Below are 16,613 nucleotides of genomic sequence, written 5' to 3'. Positions count from 1 at the left end.
ATCTGAAATTCAATTTTAACCTGCCTGCATTTGATTTAGGAACTTCTAAAGCTCCATTTCTAAACTTCGTTTTCTTTATATAGAAATTGGGGACATTAAGTCTCACCTCATATGGTTACTATAAGGATTAAATAAATTAATTTATATAAAATGATACAATAATGGCAGCAGTTATTATTAACCATAAGAAGTAATATGGAGAATGGATGAATGGACATTTTTTAATTCTTTTTGTTGTTATTAATCCTCTCCCAAGAATATTTTTCCCATTGATTTTTTAGAGAGAGTGGAAGGGAGAGAGGGAGGAGAGAGAGAAACATTAATGTAATAGAGACACATCAATTGGTTGCCTCTCACATGTGACCCACAAGGGCCGGGATTGAACCTGCAACCCAAGTAGGTGCCTTTGACCAGGAATCAAACCCTCAACCCTTCGGTGAGCAGGCCAATGCTCTAACCACTTAGCACACCAGCCAGGGCAACATTTTTTTTTTCTTTTAATATTTACTTTCCTGTGAACACAATTAAAAGATAAATATCTTTCATTTTCTCTCCAATCAAAAATATTCATTCTTTGGTTCTCATCCAAACACTGTTATGCACAAATTTACTAATTATTTAATTTGTGCATATCTCTTGGAGTAAGGATGTTGTATTAAAGTTCTTGCTCTGTCACTGACATTTGGGCATGTAATTTGTTCTCCTAGAATCTCAATTTCTTACATGTAATATTAGGGTAATGGAACCACCTCAGAGAATTGTGAGAATTTATATACATATACAAGGTGTCCCCCCAAAAATGTATACACACTTTAACAGCTAATAGCTCAATTTTGAAAATGCAATGCATTTTAATAAACACTGCCTTTATAATGATTAAAAATGTGTACACATTTATTTGGGACACCCTATATATGCTAGGCCCTCGAATAATATTTTATTCGACATCATTTCATTATAATGTTAACGGGATGCCTTAGGAACTTAACTTCAGTTAATATCAATTAGCCTGTAGTAAAATTAGCTTCACAATACATTGATTTTCTTAAAGTCACAGAACCTACAGATGACTTTACATGAAAATTTACTGTATATAGCTTTGGTTGTGGTTACCAACACTATGTTGCAGTTAGTTCAGCATGTGCCTAAGCCTTAGGAGACTATCATTAAGCACCTTCAGAGCAGGTCCTATGCTCTTCTGGTCGGAAGCCCATGGACACCTAATAAGGTACTCAGCTCATGACTGACCTTGAAGAACTATTTACTGAATTGAATTTCAGGTGAAATCTATTCACCAATATGCATCACATTCACGCATAGCCATGTTATTATTGAATCAAACAAAAGGAAATATTCTTACCCTTTAGACATCAAGAGTTTCCAAAGTCATACAGGCCAGAAGAATCAGTATATGTGGCCAATATCAACTCTTTCGCTCTGGTCTTACTGACCTTTTATTTTAAGATATTTCTAAAAGTAATATTTTATGTACCTGGTTTTGAACAGCATTCCATCCATAATTTGAAACAGGCATCCAATCCTACCATTTCTGCAGCAAATTTTACAGATTTAACAGGGCATGTTTGGAGAAAATCTTCTAGTTTTTTTATTCCAGAATTAGGATTTTCTTTCATTTCCTTTTCAATATATACTGACAAGTTTTTCCATCTTTCTTCCTCTTTTTTCTCTAGTTTAGCTAGCTGTCTCTTTTGGTTTTCCTCAATAAATTTTTCTGCATTTGTCTTTAAAAAAAATAAGAAAAATCAACAGTAAAACAAATGTTTCCATGGTAATACATTTGATTTTTTTTTCAATACACAGCTTTTATTCCATCTTTAAAATGTCACAAAGAAGTCTGAGGAATCATTTGGCATCTTGCTGTTTCTACAGCTGGACAGCTTAGATCAAATATTCATCAGTATGCTGAACTGTTCCCTTTTTAGAAACATAGATACTACCTGGTTTGCTGAATCAAAGCAGCTAAATTTTATGCAAGTCCAATACCATTTCCTTCAAGAATTAACTCATCTTTCTGAGCATGAGCTACTCACCTGACCTCTGCAGATACACTTTTCACCCAAGAGATTTCCAATGTCAAGAAGAGAACCATCTTCCTGAGTATCAATCTCAATGGGGAAGTGAGTAGACAAAGCCCTTGTTCTGTAAGGGAAGCCCAATGTAACACCCTTGCTCATGTTCTGTACGTGACTACAGGCAGTGCAAATAATAGCCACTTTCTCTCTATTTCTCTCTATTTGGACTATCTGGAGCCTCTTCTTTTTCTTTCCAAGGAGTCTGAGTTCTACATTGATGTGATTGACGTCCCTTTGCAGGGTGCCTAGGGCCTTTCATAGCAACTGTGTGTCCCTTCACAGCGATGTCCCATTTTCTGGAATATTGACAGTCAGATTGCTGAGAATGGTCTTCCTCTTCTCAGTACATGTGGCAAAGAGAGAACGTCTTTCAATACGATGTTTTTTGAAAGAAGTATTTAATATCTTAAGCCACCAGTTCACTACTTAGCACATGGAAGTAGAGTATCACCGAGGGCCTTGGGTGTTCTGAATAATTAAATGCAAACATCTATATTTATACAAGCATGATAATTCAACATTCCCTTCTTTCTTCTTTCTATCCTGAACTATCACTTTCTTTATTTTCTTACTTTTTTATTGTTTTTTTTAAAATATATATTTTATTGATTTCAGAGAGGAAGAGAGAGGGAGAGGGAGATAGAAACATCAATGATAAGAAAGAATCACTGATTGGCTGCCTCCTGCATGTCCCACACTGGGGATCAAGCCCACAACCTGCAACCCCGGTATGTACACTGACAGGAATCGAACCCTGACCTCCTGGTTCATAGATCAATGCTCAACCACTGAACCACATTGGCTGGGCTTATTTTTTTTTAATGGTGACACTATTACAAATGTCCCCCATTTCTCCTGCCTTTGCCCACATCTATCCAGCCCCCATTCCCCCTCCCTCTGGCCATCACCACACTGTTGTCCACAGGCTATGCATATACAGTATATTTGTTAACTAATCTCTTCAGCTATTATTTTATTAATCCATATGCTGAAAAACAGTCTTCTGGCATTCCAATCTGTGAGGTTGGTTCTAAGAAAAAACATTTCAAACTAATATCCAATTAGGATATATATCTTTTATTAAACTAGGCTAAGTGTGGTATAATTACAAAAATTGGCTTTCAGTGGTTCTCAACCTTCCTAATGCCGCGACCCTTTAATACAGTTCCTCATGTTGTGGTGACCCCCAACCATAAAATTATTTTTGTTGCTACTTCATAACTGTAGTTTTGCTACTGTTATGAATCGTAATGTAAACATCTGATATGCAGGATGTATTTTCATTGTTGGCGACCCACAGGTTGAGAACCACTGCTTTATAGAAAAACCAGTGTCACTTTTGCTCAGTGATTCCAAGAAGAAAAATAATAAGTCGAAAAGGGATTCAAAGTCATCATGTCTAAAATTGTAATATCTGGAGTACAGTATGCAAAAGAGAATGCTGCCACAGCCAATCGCTGTAACAAATTTTCTTGTCCAGAACTCAGGGCAAGTCCTTATTTAACTCTCCTTCTTTCACCTCCCACCTCTGTAATATGAAGACAATGGGCCATCTCAAGAACACCAGAGTACCAATTAAGTGATGTTAACTCCTCCTGGGAGTGACACAGCCTAACCAGGGGTAAAAAGATATCTCTGAAGAGAGAGGTCTACATCAATAACATCCACAAAAAATGAACTTCCTTAAGCACAAAATAGAGAATAAAGACTAAGAAAATATTTTAAATGTATATGACAAAGATGTGATGTTGTAAATAGCTCTTAGCAATGAATAAGCAATAGTAAAGGACATAAAAGAAATTGATAGGAGAACAAACACAAGTGGACTCAAAATTTCAGAAAGATTCTCATATCACTGGTGTTGAAAGAATTGAAATTAAAACCTCTGTTTGGGAGGAATAAAGAAGAAAACAAGCACTCCCATACACTGATGATGCTAATCATTATAGCTGAGTGGATAAACAGGCAGGTTCTCGGGTACATCCTGGGTCGATGACTCACTATGTAACTCAACACAGTGTTTTTCACATTAGAGTTTGATAACTCAATAATGTATTATTATTTGTAGTAATGTTAAAATAAGAATAAAATTTTGGACAGTCCTCTTATATGAGAATGTATATTAAAATGAATATCAAATGTATATCAAAAGCCCTAAAATTTTTCATAGTCTTTGATCCAATAATTCTCTAAGTCATTAAAAAACTGTAGAGAGATTCTGATAAAATTATGTTTATCACAGCACAGGTTATAATGGTAAAATAATGGAAACATAAATATTAAAAATGGAAATAGAAATATATTATGGAATATTAAGAAAAATCTTTTTTAAAGTTTATCCTAGCTCATTGAAATAAAAAGTTCTTCAAAACACATTAATAGGAAAAAATTATAAAACCATATGCAAATTTTAAAATTGTTTGTGTGTATATTTGCCAGACAGTAGGGATGAGGGGGATGGGTGGAGATGGAAGAGGGTGTAGGAGGACACATTGAGATGGAAATGAATAAATAAGTAAGTAAATACATAAATAATAAGTTATACAACTCAACACGAGGAAGACATACAATTTTAAAAATGGACAAATGACAAGGCTGGTGTTGCACAGTGGTACAGCATTGAACTATGAACCAGGAGGTCATGGTTTGATTCCCAGTCAGGGCACATGCCCAGGTTACAGACTCTATTCCCAGTATGGTGTATGCAGAAGGCAGCCAACAGATGATTCTCTGTCATCACTGATGTTTGCATCTCTCTCTCCCTCTTCCTTCCTTTCTGAAATCAATAATAAAAATATATACTTTTAAATAAATAAAGGACCTGAATATACACATCTCCAAAGAGGACATACTGATGGCCAATAGACATATGAAATATGCTCAATGTCACTAATCATCAGAGAGATGCAAGTTAAAACCACAATGAGATATCACCTCACACCTGCCAGAATGCTACCATCAGTAAATCAGCAAATAGTGCTGGCAAGGATGTGGAGACAATGGAACCCTGCTGCACTGCTGGTGGGAATGCAGATTGGTGCAGCCACTGTGGAAAACAGTATGGAGTTACTTCAAAAAATTAAAAATAGAGCCCTGGACAGTGTACCAAAAGGTTACCCCTGAAATTGCTGGTCAGGGTATATGTCCGGGTTTTGCACTCGATTCCCTATGGGGGAAGTGCAGGAGGCAGATGATCGATGTTCTGCTCTCACACTGATATTTCTCTCTCTCTCTCTAAAAAATTAATAAAAATATTTTTTAAATTAAAAATGGAACTGCCTTTTGACCCAGCAATCCCACTTCTGGGAATATATCCTAAGAATCCTGAAACACCAATCAGAAAGAATATATGCATCCCTATGTTCATAGCAGTGTTATTTACAACTAGTGACCCGGTGCATGGATTCGTGTACATTGAAAGGAAATTAACTAGAAGGTGGCCTGGGGGTGAGACTAGGTGAGATGGGCTGGACACGCCCTGGATCCAACCTCCTGCAGTTCCTCCCCGGCATCTGCGAAGTGAGCAGGGTCCCTTTGACAGATGGGGTCGTTCGGCCTGGCCTGTGGGGATCAGGTCAAAAATGGCTCTTCGACATCCTCCAAGGGGTCCCAGAGTGAGAGAGGGCACTCTGCAAAGTTGCTATTGTCCAGGATGTGGAACACAAATGCAAGTGTGTAGTAAACCAGATTCAGGGCCAACAGTGCCCCAGCAACAACATAACCCATGACCAAAGGTGGAATTGGACTCCCTCCTATGGTTTTGGGGTGAATCACCTGAGAACCACTGCTGCAAAGTCACTGCAGCTCTGCAGCTCCTGTGTTGAGTGTCTGGCCCTTGGTGGTCAGTGTGCATCATAGTGACCAGTTGGACCGGTAGGAGAGACACTTAGCATATTAGCCTTTTATATAGAGATAGCTAAGATCTGGAAACAGCCTGAATCTCCATCAGTACATCTATGTATATAAAGAGGTAATATGCAAATTAGGCTGAGCTGCCATAACAGTCATGTCCCGTCAGGAGGAGGTTATGTCACGCAGATGAGGCCCAGAGCGTAGATGGAGACAGAGACAGGGGGCCCTGCCCGAGCCTGCATGGTGGCTCGGGCAGCCCGGAGCAGACACAGGCAGTGGGCAGGGGGTCCTGGGGCTGGCCGAGCTGCCACACCAGCTTGGGTGGCTCCGGAGCGGACACAGGCAGGGGGACATGGGGGGTCTGGGGAGGAAGTCAGGCCCGGGTCCCGGCCGGCCGCCGTGCCAATCAAGCCTGACTTCCACTGTGGCCGGTGCTGCGCAAGTCAATACCTGGGCCCCAGCCACCCACCGCACCAGTCAGGCCTGACCTCCGTAGCCGCCTGAGTAGTAGGCAGAGGACAGACCACTGAGGGTCTTATATACCATAGCAGGGAGCTTAGATTTTATTCCACAGAAGGAGGAAAAGTGAAGAATGTCAAGCATGGGAGCATCCTGGTCTGGCTTTCCTTTCAAATGAGCCATTCTGGTGGCTGTGGGAAGGATCAATTTAGACAGCTGCAGTGTTTTGGGGCCCAAGAAAAAGAGACTGATGTCTGGAACTAGGATTAGACAGAGGCAGTGGATCACAGACATATTTATGAGGAAACCTGACAGAACTATTTGGCTGATTACACAGGGATGAAAGCAAACAAAGCAAATGGTATTAGCCCAGGTTTCCAGTTTGGGCAACTTCGTTGAATGGGTGATTCTAATAATTGGGAGAAGGTATTGAGGAAAAGGAACAGTGTAAGGGAGCTTGTTTAGTTCAGCAATAGCCAGACAATTAGGACAGGAGATAGACTTAGTGCTCTTTCTTTGCTGCAACGTTTATTTTTCTGCCTTTAGCCACCACCATGTAAGGCTAATGTGCCATCTTTTCTCCTAATCTAGGATATTATCTATCTATCTATCTACTACACATTCCTGTCACCTAAATTAGCTTTCCTGCATGATCCCTTAAAAATACTTATCAAAGTCATTCAATGCTCTGTGAGTATGGGGACTTTCAAGATGTGGAAACGTTATGAGCCTATATAGCTTGATAAAGAGATATTGGGTGCTCAATTTTTAACAATAAAAATCAAATACTGAATGTGGTCATGCCAGAGGCATAATGTTAATGAGCCAATGTCTCTTTACTGAAGTGTCACACTTCAAAAGAGATCCTCTCAAATAATCCAATGCATAGCACTCATCTGGGTTGCCTGTTAAAATGTAGGACCACACCTTGAAAAACACTCCTTCTAGAGCTCATTTTGGTGGATAAATCTCCCTCCAAGTAAAGCAATCCTATATAATAAAAGTGTAATATGAAAATCAACCGAACAGCAGAGCAACTGGTCAGTGGGGGGCGGGGGCAGCGAGCAGGTGTTGCCAGGCCAGCCAAGGCGCATGCCAGCAGGCAGAGGGAGGGGATGGCGATGGGGTGGGGGGGTGGCAACCAGCAGTGACAGGGCAATGGGGCTGGCGCTATCCCAAGATCACCCACCTGGTCGCCTCCTGCAGAGGAAGGCCACGGGCAGCGGCAGCACCGGGGCGATTCGGGGCAGGGCCAGCCAGCACCATCCCAAGATAGGCTTGCTGGGGTCGCCTTTCCCAGAGGGAGGCCACCAGTGGCCATGGCGCAATTGGGGGTGGGGCCAGCCACTCGCTGCCCACCCCATCTCAATCAGCCCACCGGTCACCTCCTGCAGAGGGAGGACACACTGTGGCTTAGGCCCGCTCCCCACTCTCCAAAGTCATCAGTAGGACATCCCCAAGGGGTCTCCTATTGGAGAGGGTTCAGGGTAGGCTGAGGGACCCCCCCCCCCATGCACGAATTCCTTGCACCAGGCCACTAGTGAGTAGATAAAAAAGCTATGGTACATTTACACAATGCAATACTCACAGCCTTAAAAAAGAAGAAAATCTTTTTTTGCAACAGTGTGGATGGAGCTGGAGAGTATTATGCTAAAGTGAAATAATTCAGTTAGAGAAAAAGAGATATCATATGATCTCACTTATATGGAAAGTCTAATGAACAAAATAAATTGATGAACAAAATAGAAACAAAGGCGTGGATACATGGAACAAAATGACAGCTAGCAGAGGGGAAGGAGGTGATGGGGACTGAATGAAAGAAGGTGAATAGATTAACTCAATATATATGCATAATCCATAGATACAGACAAAAATGTGGTGATGGTCAGAGGGGAGAGGGGCGGGTGGGTGGAGATGGGAAAAGTGGGGGAAAAGGGACATCTGTAATAGTAACAGCCATAATAATAACAAAAAAAGTATATATTTTTAAAAAGTAACCATGGGAGTGTGGCACAATTTTATTGATTTTGTGATACTTTTCCAGATAATCTAAATTTACCGAATGTGTTTGACCTTTATAATAAAAAGCTGTTTAAATTTTCAAAACAATGCGCTATTATGAAAACACATTTAATGACACTGAAAATTGATCACTTTATATTGATAGGTGGGGAAATAAAAGTATATAGGGGGACTTTTTTGTAAAAAAAAAAAGCACATAATGAACAAAAATGAAACTTTGTAGGTCAATATGTTAATAGTGTTTATATGTGGAATGTGAGTATAGACTTTTCTTTTCTCCCCTTTTTTCTTACCTGTTTTTCTACATTTCAAAATAAATCATTAAACAAAAATATAGCATGCTATCCTATAAATTATACAGCCACAAAAATGTGTTTTAAAAAATTTTAATAACAGGAAGGGAAAATGACTACAGGAAATGCACTAAAATGTTAAAGTCCTATTAGGATTTTGTTTTCTTCATTATACTTTTAAATATATATATTTATATAGATTTCAGAGAGGAAGGGAAAGGGAGAGAAAGTTAGAAACATCAATGATGAGAGAGAATCATTGATTGGCTGCCTCCTGCATGCCCTCTATTAGGAATCGAGCCCACAACCTCGGCCTATGCTCTGACCGGGAATTGAGCCATGAACTTCTGGTTCATAGGTTGACACTCAATGACTGAGCTACACAGGCCAGGCATCATTACACTTTTTTTCCCCATTTTACAAGTATTTTAAAAGTATCTTTTGTAATTTGTGGTTAGTATTTAGAGTATACTTGATTTGACAGTTATTATTTATTTTTAGAAAATGGGGTGTTTTACTTCTCTGATAACACATGTGCACAATGATGGATATTGTTAATGAAGATCCCATATGGAATGAGTTGAACTATAGGATCCTCACAAGACCTAATAGATCAAGAATGTACCTGGTGTTTTTTTTTCTTTTGTACTGAAGAATTTTCTGGGGGTGGCAGAGCACTTCCTCTTGTAATCCTTATTGATTTGTTACTTCCTACCAAAGATTTTCCAAAGACATGATAAAAATGATGTAATTTCTGCATGTCCCTTATTCCTTTGGCGTCCTTGGATTTAGCTGCAGGAAATAAATACATCATTAAAGTATGCTGACAATGCTCTTTATAAATAAGAATTTCATTTAGTAAGCATTTGTGAAAAAGGCTTTGACAAACACTTGCAAACACTTAAAACTTGCACTAATTATAGACACATTAGAGATTGAGATAGACAAACTCAAATTATTTGAGCCATCTACACTAATAAAAGAGAAACATGGTAATTGGCGTACGACCACTACCCTTTTCATTGGCTAATCAGCAAGATATGCAAATTAACTGTCAGCCAAGATGGCGGCCGGCAGCCAGGCAGCTTGAAACTAACATGAGGCTTGCTTGCCTCAGTGACGGAGGATCGTTGGAGGAAACCAACGTTCCCCGCCTGCGGCTGCAGGCCTCTGAGCGGGCAGTTTAAGAAACATTGTAACAAATACCGCCGGACTTCAGCCAGCAGATTCGCAACATTGTAAGCAAAGGCCAGAAACATACTTTCAGCCGCGGGAGGCCTAAGAACTGGAGCCAAGCCTCAAGGTAAAGCTGGCCCAGAATAAAAAAGAAAAAAAGAAAAAAGGAGCAGTTGGGAACTTTAGTCACTCCCAGCCTGAAAACAGCCCTTAGCCCCTCACCCAGACTGGCCAGGCACCCCAATGGGGACCCCCACCCTGATCCAGGACACCCTTCAGGGCATACCAGCCGGCCCCACCCATGCACCAGGCCTCTACCCTATATAGTAAAAGGGTAATATGCCTCCCGGCACCGGGATCAGCGTGACAGGGGGCAGCGCCCAAACCCCCTGATCACCCTGTGGCTCTGTGTGTGACAGGGGGCGGGGCCCCAACAGCCTGAGCAGCCCTGCTCTGTGCCTGATAAGGGGGAAGGAGCCCCAACCCCCCCTCACCCCCCACGGGCCCTGCTCTGTGTGTGATGGGGTAGAGCCATAACCTCCCCATCGGCCCTGCCCTGAGTGTGAGAGTGGCGGCGCCCCAACCCCCTGATCGGCCCTGCTCTGTGGCTGATGGGGGCAGCGCCCCAACCCCCTGCTCCCCCCTGCTCTGTGTGTGACAGGGGCAGCACCCCAACCCCCTGATGGGCCCCGCTCTGTGTGTGACAGGGGGTGGCACCGCAACCTCCCCATCGACCCTGCCTTGAGTGTGACAGGGTACAGAGCCCCAACCCCCTGATGGGCCCTGCTCTGTGCGTGACAGGGGGTGGCGCCGCAACCTCCCCATCGACCCTGCCTTGAGTGTGACAGGGGGCGGTGCCCCAACCCCCCAGTTAGCCCTACCCTGAGCGTGACTGAGGGTGGCATCACAACCTCCCAATCTGCCCTGCTCTGTGCATGACGGGGCGGCGCCCCAACTCCCCAATTGGCCCTGCTCTGAGCCTGACCAGGGGCTGCACCTAGGGATTGGGCCTGCCTTCTGCCACCCGGGAGCAGGCCTAAGCCAGCAGGTCGTTATCTGCCGTGGGGTCCCAGACTGCGAGAGGGCACAGGCTGGGCTGAGGGACCCCCCACTCCCCACCGAGTGCACAAATTTTTGTGCACCAGGCCTCTAGTATTTAAATAACATGGTACAATCTAAATCAGTGTCTTGTCATTTTCACTTTAGTACAACCTACTAGGCATTATGGGTACATCCCATAGAATAAGTCAATGGTGAGGTTACACTTTCCTTTTCTTCTAGGATACCAGAACCACAAAAGAAACTTTAGCTCTTTGGCATTTTGGATGGCTCTGGGCATAGTGTCGAGAACAAAGGACATGAACACTCTGGAAGAGCTTCCAATTTAGAAACAGGGTCTCTGAAAACCACCCCCAAATTAGGTCAGAAACATTTGGCTAAAACAGCTAATCAAATTCCAGGAAATGTGCAGCAGTACTGCACACAACTAAAAGGAATTTATCGTTCTCCATGCTGTTGCTGGAGTAAATATAACCCAATTGTGTTGTCCATGTGGTTTGAACATCTTAGTGGCTTCCTGTTGCTCATCTATCATTCAAAATCCTCACTAAAGGCTGCATGGTTCAGACCCATCTCACATCACTCTGTGCTACAGGCCCTCTGGCTACTTCCTTATTGGCCCCACCACTACCACACACCTGCATAACTATCTTCATTGCTCAGATTTGGTTTGAAAATTCCTCAATCCCTCAAGCCTACCCTTGGTATACCCTTTGCACCTGATTGTAGTAGTCATCATAATCTCTATATATAAAAGGCTAATATGCCAAGTGTCCCCTCGGGAGCTCAACCAGGAGACCAGGAGTTCGATCACTTGCTATGATGTTTGCTAACCACCAGGGGGTGGCACGGAATGAAGGAAGGCCCCAATTGGCCCTGATCGCCAGCCAGGCCTAGGGACCCTACCCATGCACGAATTTCATGCACTGGGCCTCTAGTTTTAAATGAGTATCTCTGCAGTGGTTTGTTTAACATCTTCGATTTCCTGCTAAACTATGAGCACTACAAGAGCAGGAATATATCTTTCATGTTCCCTGCTGGATTCCCGGAGCCCAGCCCAAAACTAGGCAAACAGTAACTCTCAATTCATAGGCTAGATACTGAATGAGTATGTCAGAGTCCTGCAATCCCAATCAAGCTGCCACTTCCCAATCTATAGGGAATCCTAATGGTATCCAACTGATTTTTTTAATTTTTCCTAAACTGCTTTTCCTGTACCAGTTTTCAATCCAAGAAGATAACCAGATTAGAGGACTATAGTGGCCCATAATATTTAATTGCCAAATTAATTACTAAATCATTTGAATATCTGTTACATATTTCACTTAATTAACAATTATTAAATAGTATTTTAAAGCAAATAATATAATTAGTAATTTGGACAAACAATGAAAATATAATGTGATTAAGGAAGGTATTAGGTCTCATGAGATAATACAACAGGAAAGTTTGAGAAGAACAAATAATTAAAGATACATTAATAATAATATAAAGTAATTTGTTGTAGGAACCTAAGAAAAATTTTTAAAAGATTCCCCATCTCAACAAAACAACTCCCCCACCCCAATTAGACTGATTGGAGTCTCATTTTTCATATTATAGAAGCCAGTTCTTCCTGGTTCTGATGTAAAAGATGTTGGAAATTTGTATGCTGGCCTGAGAGAGAGAAGACTATAAATTAGATTTCACTAATCTCTGATCACTCATTTTTTATACATACAATTTAATCTATAAGAATGTTGAAAATGTTGATGATATTAGTTGTACTTACCATCACTGTTGCACTTTGTCCTTTCAAAATCATCACTGAGAGGTCTCGAAGAATGCCAGTGTGTGAGTTCATCAAATTCTTTCGTCTTAGAAAGAGATGTGACAACTGGGTCATCACTAGGAATACAATAAAAAGGCATACATTATAATACACATATAATTTTTTTTCAGTTTCTACTATAAGCCATGAACTTATTTAATAGGTCTCTACCCTTAATTTTATGATTATAAATGAAAAAAATATATTTTAAAACATCTCATGAAGAAATAGTCAGGAAGTGTAGAGAGTGCTGGGGAAGGCACATGGGCATTTCTTTAATTATTGTCAGCTGAAGCCAGTGGCATCGGCAAAGCCACATCCTGGAAACACGTTTTGCCAAAAGGCAGGAGTGTTGTCAGCCTGACCTTCAGCCCAGGTGCCAGGGGGTGGGTTTTGTTATTTAAACCCACCCAAGCACCAGGAATGAATATGACTCGGGCCCACCCAAGAATTCACATAATCTCCTTTGTCTTGACTTTTAGTAAAACTTCCTGGTTTTTTTTGCTGTATAAAATAAATACACTGTATTGGCTCAGGGTCACTGTTTCTGTCCCTGTCCTGATCAGAGGACAGTGGTCCCACCCGGCCTCAGCTTTTTTCTTCCATCTCTGTGTTTGTCTCTTTCTTTCATTTTCTCAATCCCGAGCCATCCCTACTCAGGAACCGGACCGCTCTCTAGCCACACTGGATGTGGAGAAGAGAGACATATTTACAAAGAAGTGGACAAGGATATCTGTAGCACTGTCATCTTTATAACAATAAAAAGTGCATATTAAGAATTTATTTGTATGTAGGATTGAATTAGGCACCAAATAACAATAAAGGGTATATAACATCACCTATAAGATATGAAATTTCTAAAAGTTGAGAGACACTTCTGGATTATTTTAGCTTGTTTGTGTGTATGTGCATGTACTTGTAAAATATTTCAAGCATAGAGAAAAACAATTAGAGAGTAAGTGATACACATGAACCAAGATATTCACTGAGTTCCTGTTTTGTGCCAGATACCCTTCTAGATGGTAAGAATATGTTAATGAGCAAAACAGACTTTTAAAAAGTGTCTGTGGATTTTATACATAAACAACAAAGAAATACTAATATAAAGGTAAAAAATGATCATGCATCACTTAAGTGATAGGAGACAGCCTAAGAAATGCCTTGTTAAACAATTTCCTCACTGTATGACCATCACAGAAAGCACTTTGCCCAGCCAGTGTGGCTCAGTGGTTGAGCATCGAGAGGTCACAGGTTTGATTCTCAGGGCATATGCCAGGGTTTCGGGCTTGATTTCCCAGTAGGGGGCATGCAGGAGGCAACCGGTCCATGCTTCTTTCTCGTCATTGACATCTCTTTCTCCCTCTCCTTTCCTCTCTTTCTAAAATAAATAAAAACATTTTTTTTAAAGAAAGCACTTATACAAACCTAGATGGCATAGCCTACTACACACCTAGGTATATGGTATAAGCTATTGCTCCTAATGGCAAGTATTTCTGTATCTAAATGCTTCTAGACACTTGCAGGGACAGGAAGAGGGCTGTGGAGGGAGGTGCCTTCAGAAGGAAAATAGATGCCAGGAAGAGGAAAGAAGAGTAGGGGAGAGAAAAGGAGAGCAGAGATCAAAAACAACCCAGAGATATATAATTTAAGAAAAGAAACAATAAAAAGGAAAGGCAGAGGGAGAAAGAGAGCAGGAAGGGACTGGGAGGAAAGAGATAATGAGAAAATGATGGGAAATGAGTTCGTGTGCACGTGTGCGTGTGCGTGTGCGTGTGTGTGTGCGTGTGTGTGTGTGTGTGTGTATGTGTTTGCAGGGACTGGGTCATGGGAAGGGCAAGCTCCCAGCTGTCCTCCTCCCCAGCCCACTCTTCTCACTCCCTTGTCATCTCAGGGCCACAGCCTTGGGGAGGAACCGGACAGCATGCTGAGACTCCTTGTCTATTTAAACCACCCAGAGCCTGCAGTAAGTTCAACATCACATCGTAGTTGTGGATGGTCTAGTCTTTTCTTTCAGCATTACAAACTTTTTGCTTATAATCCATTAAAATATTACAAGACCCCTGTTGTATATGCAGCCATCTTTGACTGAACTGTCATTACTCTACATACTATGCCAGATGGTGAAAAGCATGAAGGAACAAAAATAAAGCAGGGAGACAGGATTGTGAGTTCTGGGAGGAGGAGATGGTGTGATCTTAAGAGGAATTGTCAGGAAAAGCTTTGCTAGGAAGGTATTTGAGCAATGGGTAAAGGGTTGTCCGAGTCAGCATATTTTGAACAAATAGAAGAGCAAGTAGATAGGCTTGAAGTGGGACTATTGTGTTCCAGATACACAATAGCCAAGACATGGAAACAATGTAAGTATCCATTAACCGATGCATGGACAGAAAATGAGATAAACAGATAGATGGTAGAATGATAGGTAGATAGATAGATAGATAGATAGATAGATAGATCAATTTATAGATAGATAGACATGCACAATGGAATATTACTCAGCCATCAAAAAGAAAGAAATTCTGTCATTTGAGACAACATGTATAGACCTAGAGGGCATTATGCTAAGTGAAATAAGTCAGACAGAAAAAAACAAATACCATATGACCTCACTGCTTTATGGAATTAAAAAAAAGAAGCCAAGCTCATAGAAACAGAATGGTAGTTGCCAGGGGTTGGGGGTTGGGGAAATGGGAAGATATTGGTCAAAGGATGCCAACTTCTAGTTATAAGAGGAATAAGCTCTGGGAATGTAATGTACAGCACGGTGACTTTAGTTAACAATACTGTATTGTATTCTTGTAAGTTGCTAAGAGAGTAGGTCTTAAATGTTCTCATCACACACACAAAAAGGGCAAAGTGAGGTGGTGACTTGTGTTAACTAACCTCATTGTGATCATCTTGATTTGTGTGTCAAATCATCACAATGTACACCTAAAACTTACACAATGTTACCTATGTCAATTTTCTCTCTATAAGGCTGTGGGTGGGGGAATAGGAGGCCAGCATGGATAGAGCAAAAGAATCTGGGAGTGATTAGTAGGAAATGAAGTGAAAGTCTTTTATATCTGAATGAGTCAAAATTTCTTGGAGGGTTTCGAGCAAAGGAGAGGCATAATCTGATTTTCCCCCACAACATCACTGTCTGCTGTGCTGAGAACATAGTGGGGGAGGCAGGTGTAGCAGGAGGCCAGCTAGGGAACTACTGCAACAATAGAGAGATGATGGCAGGCTGTACAAGGTATGCAGGCTGGGCAGAAATAAGAAAAGGAATTACTCTACATGTGTTTTTGATGAACAGAAATGGGAGTTTGGCTGAAAGATTGGATGTGCTATAAGGACGATAAAGAGTAGTTAGGCATGCCCTGGCCAGTGTGGCTCAGTTGGTTGGAGTGTCTTCCCATTCGATGGAAGGTCAAAAGTTTGATTCCCAGTCAGGGCACATACTTAGGTTGCAGGTTCAATCCAGTCCCCAGTGTGTGTGTGTGTGTGTGTGTGTGTGTGTATAGGAGGCAACCTTTGGATGTTTCTCTCTCTCTCTCTCTCTCTCTCTCTCTCTCTCTCTCTCTCTCTCCCCTCTCTCTCTCTCCCTCCCTCCCTCCCTCCCTCCCTCTTTTTCTCTCTCTCTTTCTCTCTTTTATCTTCCCCTTCCTCCCTTCCTCCCTCTCTAAAAAAAACAGTTCTGGCCCAAGAAATGGAAGAAAATACAATATAAAGACGGGAATGCTGAAGGAAGATGGGGTTCCTGCCAGAAGACCAGAGTTTGGCATTTACACATGGAGTTTTGGATGTCTGCGAGACAGCCAACTAGAATCAGGAGTTCTGAGGATTGAGTCAAGATACAATTTGTGG

General features: G+C 41.5%; 1 protein-coding gene across 3 annotated transcripts in view; it reads right to left on the bottom strand.

Moving 5' to 3' along the window:
• The window catches only part of LOC132235397 (probable ATP-dependent RNA helicase DDX60), a 96,053-nt gene that overhangs the window by 48,944 nt on the left and 30,496 nt on the right, over positions 1-16,613 (bottom strand). For all 3 annotated transcript variants that reach the window (XM_059697681.1, XM_059697682.1, XM_059697684.1), the window contains 3 exons: positions 12,726-12,841; positions 9,345-9,511; positions 1,493-1,742 (listed from right to left, as the gene is read on the bottom strand). In XM_059697681.1, the coding sequence (XP_059553664.1) occupies positions 1,493-1,742; positions 9,345-9,511; positions 12,726-12,841 (533 nt within the window). The remainder of the gene's footprint in view (positions 1-1,492; positions 1,743-9,344; positions 9,512-12,725; positions 12,842-16,613) is intronic.

This window comes from Myotis daubentonii, chromosome 5, assembly GCF_963259705.1.
Source record: "Myotis daubentonii chromosome 5, mMyoDau2.1, whole genome shotgun sequence".
Classification (NCBI taxonomy): domain Eukaryota; kingdom Metazoa; phylum Chordata; class Mammalia; order Chiroptera; family Vespertilionidae; genus Myotis; species Myotis daubentonii.
The sequence above is the reverse complement of the archived record's forward strand: the minus strand, read 5'-3'. Positions and strand labels throughout refer to the sequence as shown.